The 11,443-nt window shown below is 52.5% G+C and overlaps 3 protein-coding genes across 3 annotated transcripts; all 3 read left to right on the forward strand.

Moving 5' to 3' along the window:
• Window positions 1-3,586: 3,586 nt before the first annotated feature.
• GCG54_00014431 (Orotidine 5'-phosphate decarboxylase) lies at window positions 3,587-4,478 on the forward strand (the record flags this gene model as incomplete). Its single annotated transcript, XM_045414265.1, has 2 exons — window positions 3,587-3,764; window positions 3,823-4,478. 2 exons carry the CDS (start codon window positions 3,587-3,589, stop codon window positions 4,476-4,478), a joined length of 834 nt encoding a protein of 277 aa, XP_045270843.1.
• A 1,049-nt stretch (window positions 4,479-5,527) lies between these two features.
• On the forward strand, window positions 5,528-6,367 carry GCG54_00014432 (uncharacterized protein; the record flags this gene model as incomplete). The annotated part of the gene is made up of 1 exon (XM_045414266.1): window positions 5,528-6,367. The coding sequence occupies one exon, from the start codon at window positions 5,528-5,530 to the stop codon at window positions 6,365-6,367; it is 840 nt and encodes a 279-aa protein (XP_045270844.1).
• Window positions 6,368-9,746: 3,379 nt separating this feature from the next.
• On the forward strand, window positions 9,747-11,123 carry GCG54_00014435 (RUS1 family protein C16orf58-like; the record flags this gene model as incomplete). The annotated part of the gene is made up of 2 exons (XM_045414267.1): window positions 9,747-9,851; window positions 9,903-11,123. The coding sequence occupies 2 exons, from the start codon at window positions 9,747-9,749 to the stop codon at window positions 11,121-11,123; spliced, it is 1,326 nt and encodes a 441-aa protein (XP_045270845.1).
• Between the last annotated feature and the right edge of the window lie 320 nt (window positions 11,124-11,443).

The raw sequence follows: 11,443 nt of genomic DNA on the forward strand, positions 1-11,443 counted from the left end.
TTATCACTTCACGTTTCATCTTTCAAGTACATATAGCTAGTCATGGTAAATCGATTTCGAAGCTGTTATATCTACGTTTATCACCGGCCGTGCGCCAGTCCTTCCAGCCCCTTTGGTATCAACGACAACGATGCCACTTGACCCTATCCTAGTGGCAGACCATGGCCTCCACGACAATTCAGACGGTATTAATGACTGTCCTCCCCAGTCCCCTCAGCCGTTAAACAAGTGTCATCAGGTGTGTAACAAGTTCAACAACCACGTACTCTACGTTCAACCACAACTTTACCTGTAGCAGCCTATAGTTTCCCCTCGTCACCAGTACCTCATGCATGCCACTTTCGGGTTCCGCTGTCGTACTCCAATCTTCCATTATTTTCTGTTCGATAGGACTAGATACACCACTGTTAGACACTTGTTGCCCTAAGCATACAGGGACGCACCGGCGTAAAATAGTACATAAATAACACGTACACAAGTCTATATCAACCCCATTCAAGTCGCCGATGGGTACGACGCGTCAGACGGCAGGTAAGAGTTGACCGATCGCTATCACTATTAGCAACATTTTCCACCAGGTCAACTCCAATACCAGCCGCGGCTAACTGCGCTCCCAGATTGTAATGGGCCTACTACGGGCTCCAAAGAGAAACCTGCGACAACGCCAGCCTTGCAGGCCGCATCCCCTATCACCGAATAGTGACAGCAGCACCAATTGAAAAGTCTATACTTTATTCAACGTTAGCACTGTGCTCAACGGCCCGATGATCAGCAGAACGGGCCAAACAACACCCACACCCATCGACTCATCCCAGCAATGCGATGCAGCCCCATGCTCCCTCTATGGCGTCACGTCATCGGGACACTCCGACTGCACCAAATATCAGCACATCGAATACTTCCATTTCGGCCAGCCCGACACCCACACCCTCTCCTTCAGCAGTGTTGACAACTACGTTTGGCTCGTCAACGCCGCCAAGTCTAGGTACACTGATACTCAACACGCGCAAGAGCTTTTGTTACTGCAATGATACCAAAAGCGTCGGACCGTTCACGCCCATTGCTACGGCTGATGAATACCGGCCGGTCAGAGTTTTCTTTTTCAATATCCAGACCTGTGAGCCATTTCAGTTGATCTCTTGCGGATCCCGCAGGCGAAGATGTTCGTCAAATAAGCATGCTATCACGAACACTTGGCTGGTATTTAGCTGTCTTGACGCTGTGGCTGTCGCTCCTCGCAGGTTTTGATATCGGTATTTCAACTAAAAGAGTTTAGAGCTGTACCATGATGGGCCAGCGCGTAGGAGTAAATTGGTTTTATTTCCCGCAGTCTGTCGCAGACCCATTCTATTCCCAAGCTACTGGATACACAATACGCTGTCCTGTTTGGTTTCGTCTCGCCTCAGCTGACGTCCGATGTTTGGATCAGCCCAGCCCTGAGGAGCTCAACCCAGATGAACTCAAAATAAGGTTCTCAAGCTGAAGGCTTCCAGATCCTTCAATTATTCAGTCTTACTCGCAAAATTTGGGGTCTTTGCTTTGTCGCATGATTGGCCTAGAATGATAATAATACCTCAAACAAGGCCGGGGCCGCCGGTTGCAACTCTCCTTATCCCGCCGGCTTCCACTTGACGCCAGAAAGGCCTCCCAACATGATGACCCAGTCTTACGGCTGCCGATGGGATATGTTAGGGGACAGTTTCACTTGGGCAGAAGACAGCTTATCACAAATCTCCCATTATAGGTACGTGCTTACTATGATTATAGTAGATACTTCAATAGTTTAATCAGAGAAAATGTTGACTTCCAGGGGCTTTTATAAAGCAACGCTCAAGGCTTGAACATCCCACATTCGAAAATCACATCCTCAACTTAACTCACTCAGTCATCAGTCAATCGATTACCCCAATCCTCGACTTCCTCCCAAGACGCCAAAAACAACTCTTCATGTAAGCGTTTGGTGACTTGAAGTTGGACCGTGTCAATCACTTACTTGTTTTAAGATTCTCCTACAAAAATCAAAATGAAGTTCTACGCCTCTGTTGTCGGTCTCCTACTCTTGCAAACTGCAAGCTTAGTGACGGGTGCTTGTACCTGTCTTTCTGTGACCCCGGGGAAACGGGATGATAACACCTCGGCTGCGCAGAGATGCTGCGCTAAACTAGGGGCCAAGATGTCAGGCGACCTTTGCAATGCTTCACAACAACAGATGCGTGACTGCTGTTCAACCGAAGCCGAAGGTCCGGGCGTGAGGTCTGCAGGTGTTAGGTGTGTGGGATAGGTCCTCTACATCTATCTATGGCCCAGGCGGGATGAGCATTTGCTCTCTACCACAGTACAGCCGGTCACCTGCGGCTTTGCTTGCAGTTATTGACTTGGGGGGTAAATAGCCTCTTGGAGTGGTAGTGTCATATAGATTCTATCTGGTATAGCAATGACAGAATATTCTACACGTAGTATGAGATCAGTAGCGATGATGGCAATGAATCTGGAGAAGACTCAGACATCTCCATTCCGTTGATTGATTGGATCACGGCATTTCACCTCACAGTCAACTTCTGCCCATCGCAAGGTCGTTGCAGTTCTTAGACCACCTTGGATGAGGCCCAGAAACAATAGGGTCGCAGGCGCCAGCTACAGAACTCGACACCAGAGCCTGCCAGTCGTGCCCAAGTGATCATCTATACCCATGCCGCAGACTATGTGACAGTGTTGGACAAGGTGCTACCAGACTTTAGTGGCCCAGAAATCCACCCTCCTGTTCGCATAACCCTGCGTGAATGGGCCATGGTAGAAAGCTGTTGGGGCAAACGGTCTGTCTGAGTCAGGAACAAGGTGTCGTAGTAGCATACGTAATTCTAAGCTACTGCCTCAGTCTAATGGCAAGATATAACATTTGTGGACATGATCCCTAGCATTCTACTTTCGTTGGTCAATCGAAGTCACACATTGCTCTAAAAACGATTGAAAGTCGATCCGTATGAAGGGCGTCCATTCCAGCCAGACCTGCACAATATAATGCTTGAGCAAACTCGCTGCAATTGCGTGTTTACTAGGGTTGCTATGTTTGACTGCCAAGAGCACATGGTTTCATAATCTGCAGTGCGTATACGGATTACCATAGGCCAGAAAAGGTGGTTAGTGAGTGTGTCGATTGCACAGAGACTGAGGCCCATGCCGACTTTCCGCTACCGTAGCACTAAAGCGCATGTGCTGTAGCCTGAACATCGCTCTTTGCTGCTATTCTTACCTCCTCGTAGCTAGCTCACTGTGAGCGTAGGGTGCTGGTAATTTTCTCAAAGCCGTCTATAATGCACAACATACATCATCATACGCCTTGATCGTGCGCCTTTAAGGATAATATCTGGGCGTCATCCGGATATTGATCTTCTTTAGTCGCATTGCAGCTAGAAACACAGTGTGGGCGCCCTTCTCGCCTCGGCAGAAGTGTCTTTTTCTGGCTTACAAAGGTTTGGTGGCGGATGATGAACCTGGATAGTCACCCTTCGCACCCTTCCACGAAAATTTCGCAATGCCCGCATTCATCACTTAGCATCACCACCTTCATGGGGTGGGCAGCGACAAAATGAAGACCGAGACCGAGGGCAACGGTTGCAACCCGAAAGCGGCCTACCATACGCGGGCACAAACACACCCACACCCAGTCGCCAAACGGTTGTTCGAGATCGCCGAGACCAAGAAGTCGAATTTGATCATCTCGGCCGACTTTAGAACCACCGCAGAGATGCTGAAATGTGCCTATGGTGGGCTACGCATAAGCTCTTGACCCATAGATCGCCCTGCTAAGATTACATGTTCCAGACATCGGACCGTACATTGCCGTCTTCAAGACACATATCGACATGATATCAGACTTTTCCGACCTCACGATCAACGGGCTGAGGGCCATCGCGCGAACACACAATTTCCTCATCTTCGAGGACCGCAAATTTGTTGATATCGGGCACACAGTCATCGGGCAGTTCCACGGCGGTGCGCTGCGCATCTCCGAATGGGCGGATATTGTCAACCTCTCCATCCTCGGGGGGGAAGGCATTGTGGACGCGCTCGACCAAACCATCAAGCACCCCAGCTTTCCGTTCCAGGGGCAAAGAGCGCTGCTGCTTCTGGCTGAGATGACCTCCCAAGGTAGCCTGGCCAGCGGCGAGTACACAGAGAGGTGCGTAGAGCTGGCAGCAAGGTACCCGGAGTCTGTTATTGGGTTCGTGGCCACCAAGGCTTTGACGACGGCCGGAGAGGGCGCGGACTTTGTGACCTTCACGACGGGGGTGAACAGGTCCGCGGAGGGGGATGAGCTTGGTCAGCAGTACCAGACTCCAAGGTCTGCGGTCCTTGGCGGCTCGGACTTCATCATTGCTGGAAGAGGTGTTCTTGGTGCAACCTCTCCGGTTGCTGAGGCTATTCGGTACCGGAGGGAAGGTTGGGAAGCGTACCTGGACCGTACTGGACAAAGGTGAAGGATCTTTTGCGACTTAGTGGAGTCAAGAGTCGTTTTTCGTTTCGCTTTGCTTTGTTAGGGGGAGTTTGTTGTATGTTGCCACTGATCCCTCGCAGAGGTCTCGATGGACCTGAAGTTGTGAGTCTCTTGGGTTCACCTTGAGGTTAAGTCATTGGAAGAGCCTTTGGCAGTTGCCAAGGCCCGTGCTGCGGCTTCCTGAGCGGACATAGTTGGACTCAACTTCCCCAATCAGACTCCGTAGTGTGAAAAGGTTTTAGCTAGTTGAGCAAAGGACTTAGTCATTCCTGTCTGCAAGGTGCTTCTCATTCCTAATCACATTCTAGTTGTTTCTGTAGTCGCTAGGAATTGTCTCTGCAGTCTGTCCCCGTAATCACCGTTGTGTCTCGCTGTCTCCACTGTGGTCTCTTGCAGTCGTCCCTATCGTTCCTGGCTGTCTCCTCTGTCGGTTTTCAGCTCCTGTGTCTCTCTCTGTTGTTCTTAGGTTGCCTCATAATTATCTCTCGTTCCTCGCCGTCATGTCTGTTACAGTCTACAGTCGATGCTGCCTCTGGCATTCCTCAGTGTTTTCTTACTTGTGCATTGTGTTTGTGGTCTGCGTTTCTCGCTGCCCATAATTTGCTGCTACCTCTGCCATCCCTTGAAGGTTATTTCGCCACCTCCATCCATGTATGTCGTCTTTCTAATCCTCATTGTAGTCTCTACTGCCACCTTTCGTATATGCCACGATAGTTGAAAACCTTGAAGAATTGAATAGACTCCTCTTGCTGCTTATGAATCCTTGACCTTAATGGAAGGGAAGATCGTAGATCTATAGATGGTGACAAATTCATTGAGCAGGAATACTACTTAAACTGAGATTCTCTCTGGGCTGCTGTTGCTCTTCTTTCCCTTCCTCCTTCATCCTCTCAGGCATACTACAAATCCTTCGCTTTTCAACATCGAACTTCTTCACTTACTACTTTACACACTACCTTCGCTTATTACTTCACACACTACCTTCGCTTCTCACTTCACGCATTACTCTATATCCCACCCACCAACTTCATAATGGATTCTACTGCCTGGTCTGATAACGCCCGCCCCCTGGCTCGCAAGACTAAGAAAGCCGTTATGGCTCTTGGTGTCAGTAAGCGTGTTAGAGAACTGCGTGGCCTCCCTTCTAGGCGCAGTGATGAGTACCGTGTGAACAAGAACGTTCGATCCCGCCGTTCACCCTCTTCTTTGCGGCTCGAAAACCTGGATTTACATTACAACCCCGACAACCTCGACTACCTCCTAACCAAGCGCGAGCCCGTTCCCAGGCACAAGCGCTCTCGCCTTCTCGAGCCACAGAGCTGCTTCGAGGACCTGAAGATATACGAGGATCCCAAGGAAAAGGTAACCCCGAAGAGGCCCGTTTCCGATCCCGAGGCCAGGATCCTCCAGCTCCTTACCCCAGATGAGCTCGCCACCCGCACCTCCAACTTCGATCTCTGGATCGAGCGTTTCGGCCACATCAACCTCGTCAACGGCCCAGACAGCAAGCTACCCACCGGCGACGAGCTCAACGACGCTTTCGACATCAGCATCCGCGCCCTCAGCTATCCCTTCAAGGAGCGCGACGAAGACGTCCTCCTCTTCCTTGTCCGTCTCGTGGAAAAGCGCATCCACCGCTTGGAAGATACACGACGCGGATGGAAGCTCAGCCAATGGATCGACTTCGAGGTCGAAGACAAGTACCAAGTCGAGGACATGATGCGCGAAGCCAGATGGTCCCATGACCTGGTCTTCCTCAATTCCGTGGCCGACTCCATCGCCAACCGCATAGAAGAGGGTTATGGCTTCACTGCGGAAGAAGAGGAGAACATGGGCCGCAACTCCTCTCTTTCCTATTTCCGCAACTACTAGCACCTCTTCCGCCGTCACTATCATGTCTGTCTGTCTCTGTGTCAGTCGGCGTCCGCCCTCGTTTCCTATGCCCCGTCTACCGCTAGTACCTACCCTGCGTCCGGCTTATTAGTCAAGCGACAAGGTCAACCCACACACCAAAGAAAACAAAACCACAACGGCATCTGGTGCGTACCACCAGCCCTGCCAAGCCTGAGGAGTGATAGCCTTACGGGTCTCACTCAGTCACCAGTCATTAGGGTTGACCATCATGTTGACATGCCCCCTTCATCAAAAAAAAAAAAAAAAAAAAAAAAAAAAACCCAAAAAAAANAAAAAAAAAAAAAAAAAAAAAAAAAAAAAACCACCAAGAAAACCAAGTGGCTTGAAATACGCATACCACTTTGGAAGGCACCCAACAACAACACAACAACCAAAAAAGCAAACAGTGCCTGGAACATCTTCACAGCGGCCTGCGAGTACCACTATGAAGGCCACCTAACAACCAACATGAAAAAAAAAACGAAAAAAAAACCAGTGGCTTGGACATCTTCGCAGCGGACTACGGACATCTATGGGACAACACCCAACAAAAAAAAAAAAAAAAAAAAAAAAAAAAAAAAAAAAAAAAAAAAAANCAAAAAAAAAAAAAAAAAAAAAAAAAAAAAAAAAAAAAAAAAACTAAAAGAGAGAAAAAAAAAAAAGGACGGAACAGTGGCTGGGACACTTTGCAACAACCTGCGGAAACCACATTGAGGAGCGCCCAACAACAAAAAACAACACGGAAAAATAAACAGTGGTCGAGATATCTTTGCAGCGGCCTCCAGGAAAACAAGGTCTGGATGTCTCGTAGCCTGCCGAGCCCGTGTCTCGTGAAATCTCGGCCTGAGCGAATGGAAATGAGGAGCTGGGACGTCTTTGCCGCGACCTGTTGAGCAAAAGGACTCCAGGCCCCGTTATCTGCCGAGCCTGTGTCTCGTGACGTCCCAGCATGATGAATGGTGATGATGATGATGATGGATGATGATGATGATGAGGAGGTTAATGATGGATGACGATGGTTAGATGGGATCAAAGTGGTGGATCCAAGGTGGTTCATGTGATGTGGAGGATATGCTTGGACAACTTGGAGCTTCAACTCATAACTTACAACTTCAACTCGCAACTTGCTCCGTATTGCTTACATAAACTGTTCCAATACATTTGTCCAAAACCAATATTTGAGTCTTCTATGCCATGTGATTATTGTTACTGACCTTGATCGTGAGATGTGTGATACGATGAGCTAGAATGATACAATTTCGAGAGTCGCCGTCATTAACGAAGACACTCGGACAGGGTAGTCTCTTCTGTCCAACCCTTCAAGACGATGGAATTCAGCAGTTGTGCCTTTGTCTCGGCCGCCGTTCCCGCCAAACACAAACGGTCCTACCCTGGCGGGTTAGCTCGAGCCCACGGACCCCAGGGGTCGCAGTGCTTATCCCCCTGACGGGACCCCGCACTAGTCCTGTTCGGGCAAGGATCGCATGTCAAGCCAAATTGAGAGGACTTCTGTTTGCTGAAGGGAACTTCACGAACCCCGCCAAGCGGGTTGCAGAGCTGCTCAGCGAGGTGCCGGCCACACACGGGCCTTGGGCTTCGTCCGTCTTCATCCCAGTTCCTGTTTGCCCTTTCGACGATTGATACCCATTGCGCCGCGGCAGAGCTGAACACGTCCAGTTTGCTACAAGTACTTCAAGTCCGACGGTTCGTCTCCCCCAACCAACTCCCCTTTTTTCTTCAATCCGGCGAGCCCCTCACCGTGTTTGCTGCCCCGCCTCGACCATTTCTGACCGCCTCCAGCCCGCAAACACCATCGCAACAATGGCCGACACCAAGGTCTACCGCGCCAGCACCACGGCGCCCGTCAACATCGCCGTCGTCAAGTACGCACATCTCCAACCTCACTCTCTCCGCGACACTCGCTAATCATCCACAGGTACTGGGGCAAGCGCGACGCCAAGCTCAACCTCCCCACCAACAGCTCCCTCTCCGTCACCCTCTCCCAGGCCGACCTGCGAACCCTCACGACCGCCTCCTGCTCCGCCACCTACACCGACGGCGACTCCCTCATCCTCAACGGCGAATCCTCCGATGTCTCGGGCGCCCGCACCCAGGCCTGCTTCCGCGAGCTGCGCGCCCGCCGCGCCGCCCTCGAGGCCCAGAACCCCTCCCTCCCCAAGCTCTCAACCTACCCCCTGAAAATCGTCACCGAGAACAACTTCCCCACCGCCGCCGGTCTGGCCTCCTCCGCCGCCGGTTTCGCCGCCCTTGTCCGCGCCATCGCCGACCTCTATGAGCTGCCCGACTCCCCCTCCGAGCTGTCCCTCGTCGCCCGCCAGGGCTCCGGCTCCGCCTGCCGCAGTCTGTTCGGCGGCTACGTCGCGTGGCGCATGGGCGACCAGGCCGACGGCTCCGACTCCAAGGCCGACCTCGTTGCTGAGGCCTCCCACTGGCCCGAGATGCGCGCGCTCATCCTCGTCGTCAGCGCCGCCAAGAAGGGCGTCTCGTCCACCTCGGGCATGCAGCAGACCGTCGCCACGTCGGGCCTGTTCAAGCAGCGCGTCGCCGAGGTCGTGCCCAAGCACATGGCCGAGATGGAGGACGCCATCGCCCGCCGCGACTTTGCCCAGTTCGCCGAGGTCACCATGAAGGACTCCAACTCGTTCCACTCCTCGTGCTCCGACACCTACCCGCCCATCTTCTACATGAACGACGTCTCCCGCGCCGCCATCCGCGCCGTCGAGCAGATCAACGCCGCTGCCGGAAAGACCGTCGCCGCGTACACCTTCGACGCCGGCCCGAACGCCGTCATCTACTACCTCGAGGAGAACGCCGCCACCGTCGTCGGCGCGTTCACCCCCGTCCTGAGCGCCGTGACCGGCTGGAAGGATGGCGCCAGCAGCCTGCAGTCGACCGTGACTCTGGATGAGACCGTCGCTGGCATCATCAAGGGCGGCGTCAGCCGTGTCATTCAGACCGGTGTTGGCGAGGGTCCTATCAAGTCGGACATTTACCTTGTTGGCGAGAATGGCCAGCCCGCTAAGCCGTAGGCGAGAGCAAGGTTGAAATTTCAATTGAGTAATAGTCACTGCAAAAAGCCACACATATAGAACAATTCGTATAATAAAACCACCTGTCGAGTTTCGCGCTTCAATTTTCTTGTTTTCTGCTATGATGTGCCGTTTGAGTCGTGGCTGCCTTGTGTGAATCTGCAGTCGCACCTTCTCTCCCTGGCCTTCACCCTTCGTCCTTCGACCGACCCCACCTCACCTTCTGCCTCCTCCAAAACACATCTCACCGTCCATCGTCACAACACAACCTTTTCGCAACACCCGCGAAATCGAGGGCGACAAGAAAGATGGCGTCGTCCAAGGAGCCTAAGGCGATCGTAATTGACGAGCGAGACTCCTCCGGCCTCATTCGTCGTCGCTGGCTTCACGACTCCGACGGTCGACTCACCGAGGTAAATCTGGCCCTGCCCCAACTCACCTTCACATCCTAACAAGCCACATAGATGCCCACCGAGAATGCTCCCACCACAGTCTCGCGTCTCTTGACAATGAACATTCGCCAAGTCTTCTCCGACGCCTTCTTCCCCATCGGCTACCCCGATTCCGTCTCCAAAGACTACTTGGGCTACCAGCTCTACGACTCCCTCCAGGCCTTCTTCTCCACCATCACTTCGCTTCTCGCCAACCGCGCGATCCTCCAGGGCCTCGGCGTCGGCGACGCAGACTCCTCCGCCACCTACGCCCTCCTCCTGACCATCCTCAAGGACGGTATCTCCCGCCTCGCCACCATCGGCTTCGCCTACCGCTTCGGCCTCGTCATCGAGCCCGAGTGCAAGAAGTACCGCTTTCTCGCTGATATCTTCAACGACAGCGCCTTCTTCCTCGACCTCTTCTCCCCGCTCTTCGGATCGTGGACCCAGGTTGCTGCGCTCGTCGTCGCCGAGGCCCTGCGCGCTATGTGCGGCGTCGCCGCAGGGGCGAGCAAGGCCGCGCTGTCGAAGCACTTTGCGCTCCGCGGCAACCTTAGCGAGCTCAACGCCAAGGAGTCGTCGCAGGAGACGGCCGTTGGGCTGATCGGATTGATCGTCGGCAGCTTTGTCGTGCGCCACGTGGAGAGCAGAGAGGCCGTCTTTGCGCTGATGATCATTCTCGTCTTCGTCCATCTCGGCATGAATTACCTTGGCGTTCGCTGCGTTCAGCTTAACAACTTCAACCAGCAGCGCGCTACCATTTTCTTCGAGGAGTACATGAAGACCGAGGGTGAGGTTAGGCTGACGCCTGCTGAGGTCGCGAAGAGGGAGAGCATCATTTTCTGGAAGCCCATCATCTACCACAACGGCCGCCCCTTTGCCAAGATTGCCTTCGCCAAGAGCTATGCTGATGCCATGGGCCACGGAGCCGTCGTCCTCGCTGAGACCAAGCAGTACAAGCTCTGCCAGTGTAACACCTCCGGCCTGGTAGTCATCAAGATCCTTCTCTTTGGACACCCTTTGTCAGAGGGCATCAACACCACTACCCTTGATGCCTGGTTTTCAGCGGTAGCTCTGGTCCACTCCATGATGCCTGACAACCAGTCGGAAAAGGACTACTTTAGAAAGCACAATTTCGTCAACCCTTCTCATCTGGCTCGCGCGGGCTGGGTTCAGGGCGACGTCAGCCTGGATACTTCTGCTGCGTGGATGTTGCACCCGAGTGAAGACGTTGACGGCAAGAAGGATCTGTAGACATGGCTCATATTGCATGGAGTGTACCTTGAGGGGTGAAGATCATTCAAAGAATCAGGGATCTGGCGTTCAGGAATGGCATGAGGACGAAAGATAATGTTTGCTCAATCACTTGCACCACGAGATACCAATAAAGTCTGAGAGGCATTGTTCGCTATTCCTCATTGCCCTTTGATGATATGCCATGATGCTCAGAAACAGACATCAATTGGTTTACTAACAAAGCCTATAAAGTGGCTCTTTCACACATGTTATAGACTCAGGCTTGCCTCCCAGGTTACTCCTTCCCTGGCCAAGGGGTGCAGATGTCACTTGCAGGA

The sequence above is a fragment of the Colletotrichum gloeosporioides genome (assembly GCF_011800055.1).
Source record: "Colletotrichum gloeosporioides strain Lc1 chromosome Unknown consensus_6, whole genome shotgun sequence".
Lineage (NCBI taxonomy): Eukaryota > Fungi > Ascomycota > Sordariomycetes > Glomerellales > Glomerellaceae > Colletotrichum > Colletotrichum gloeosporioides.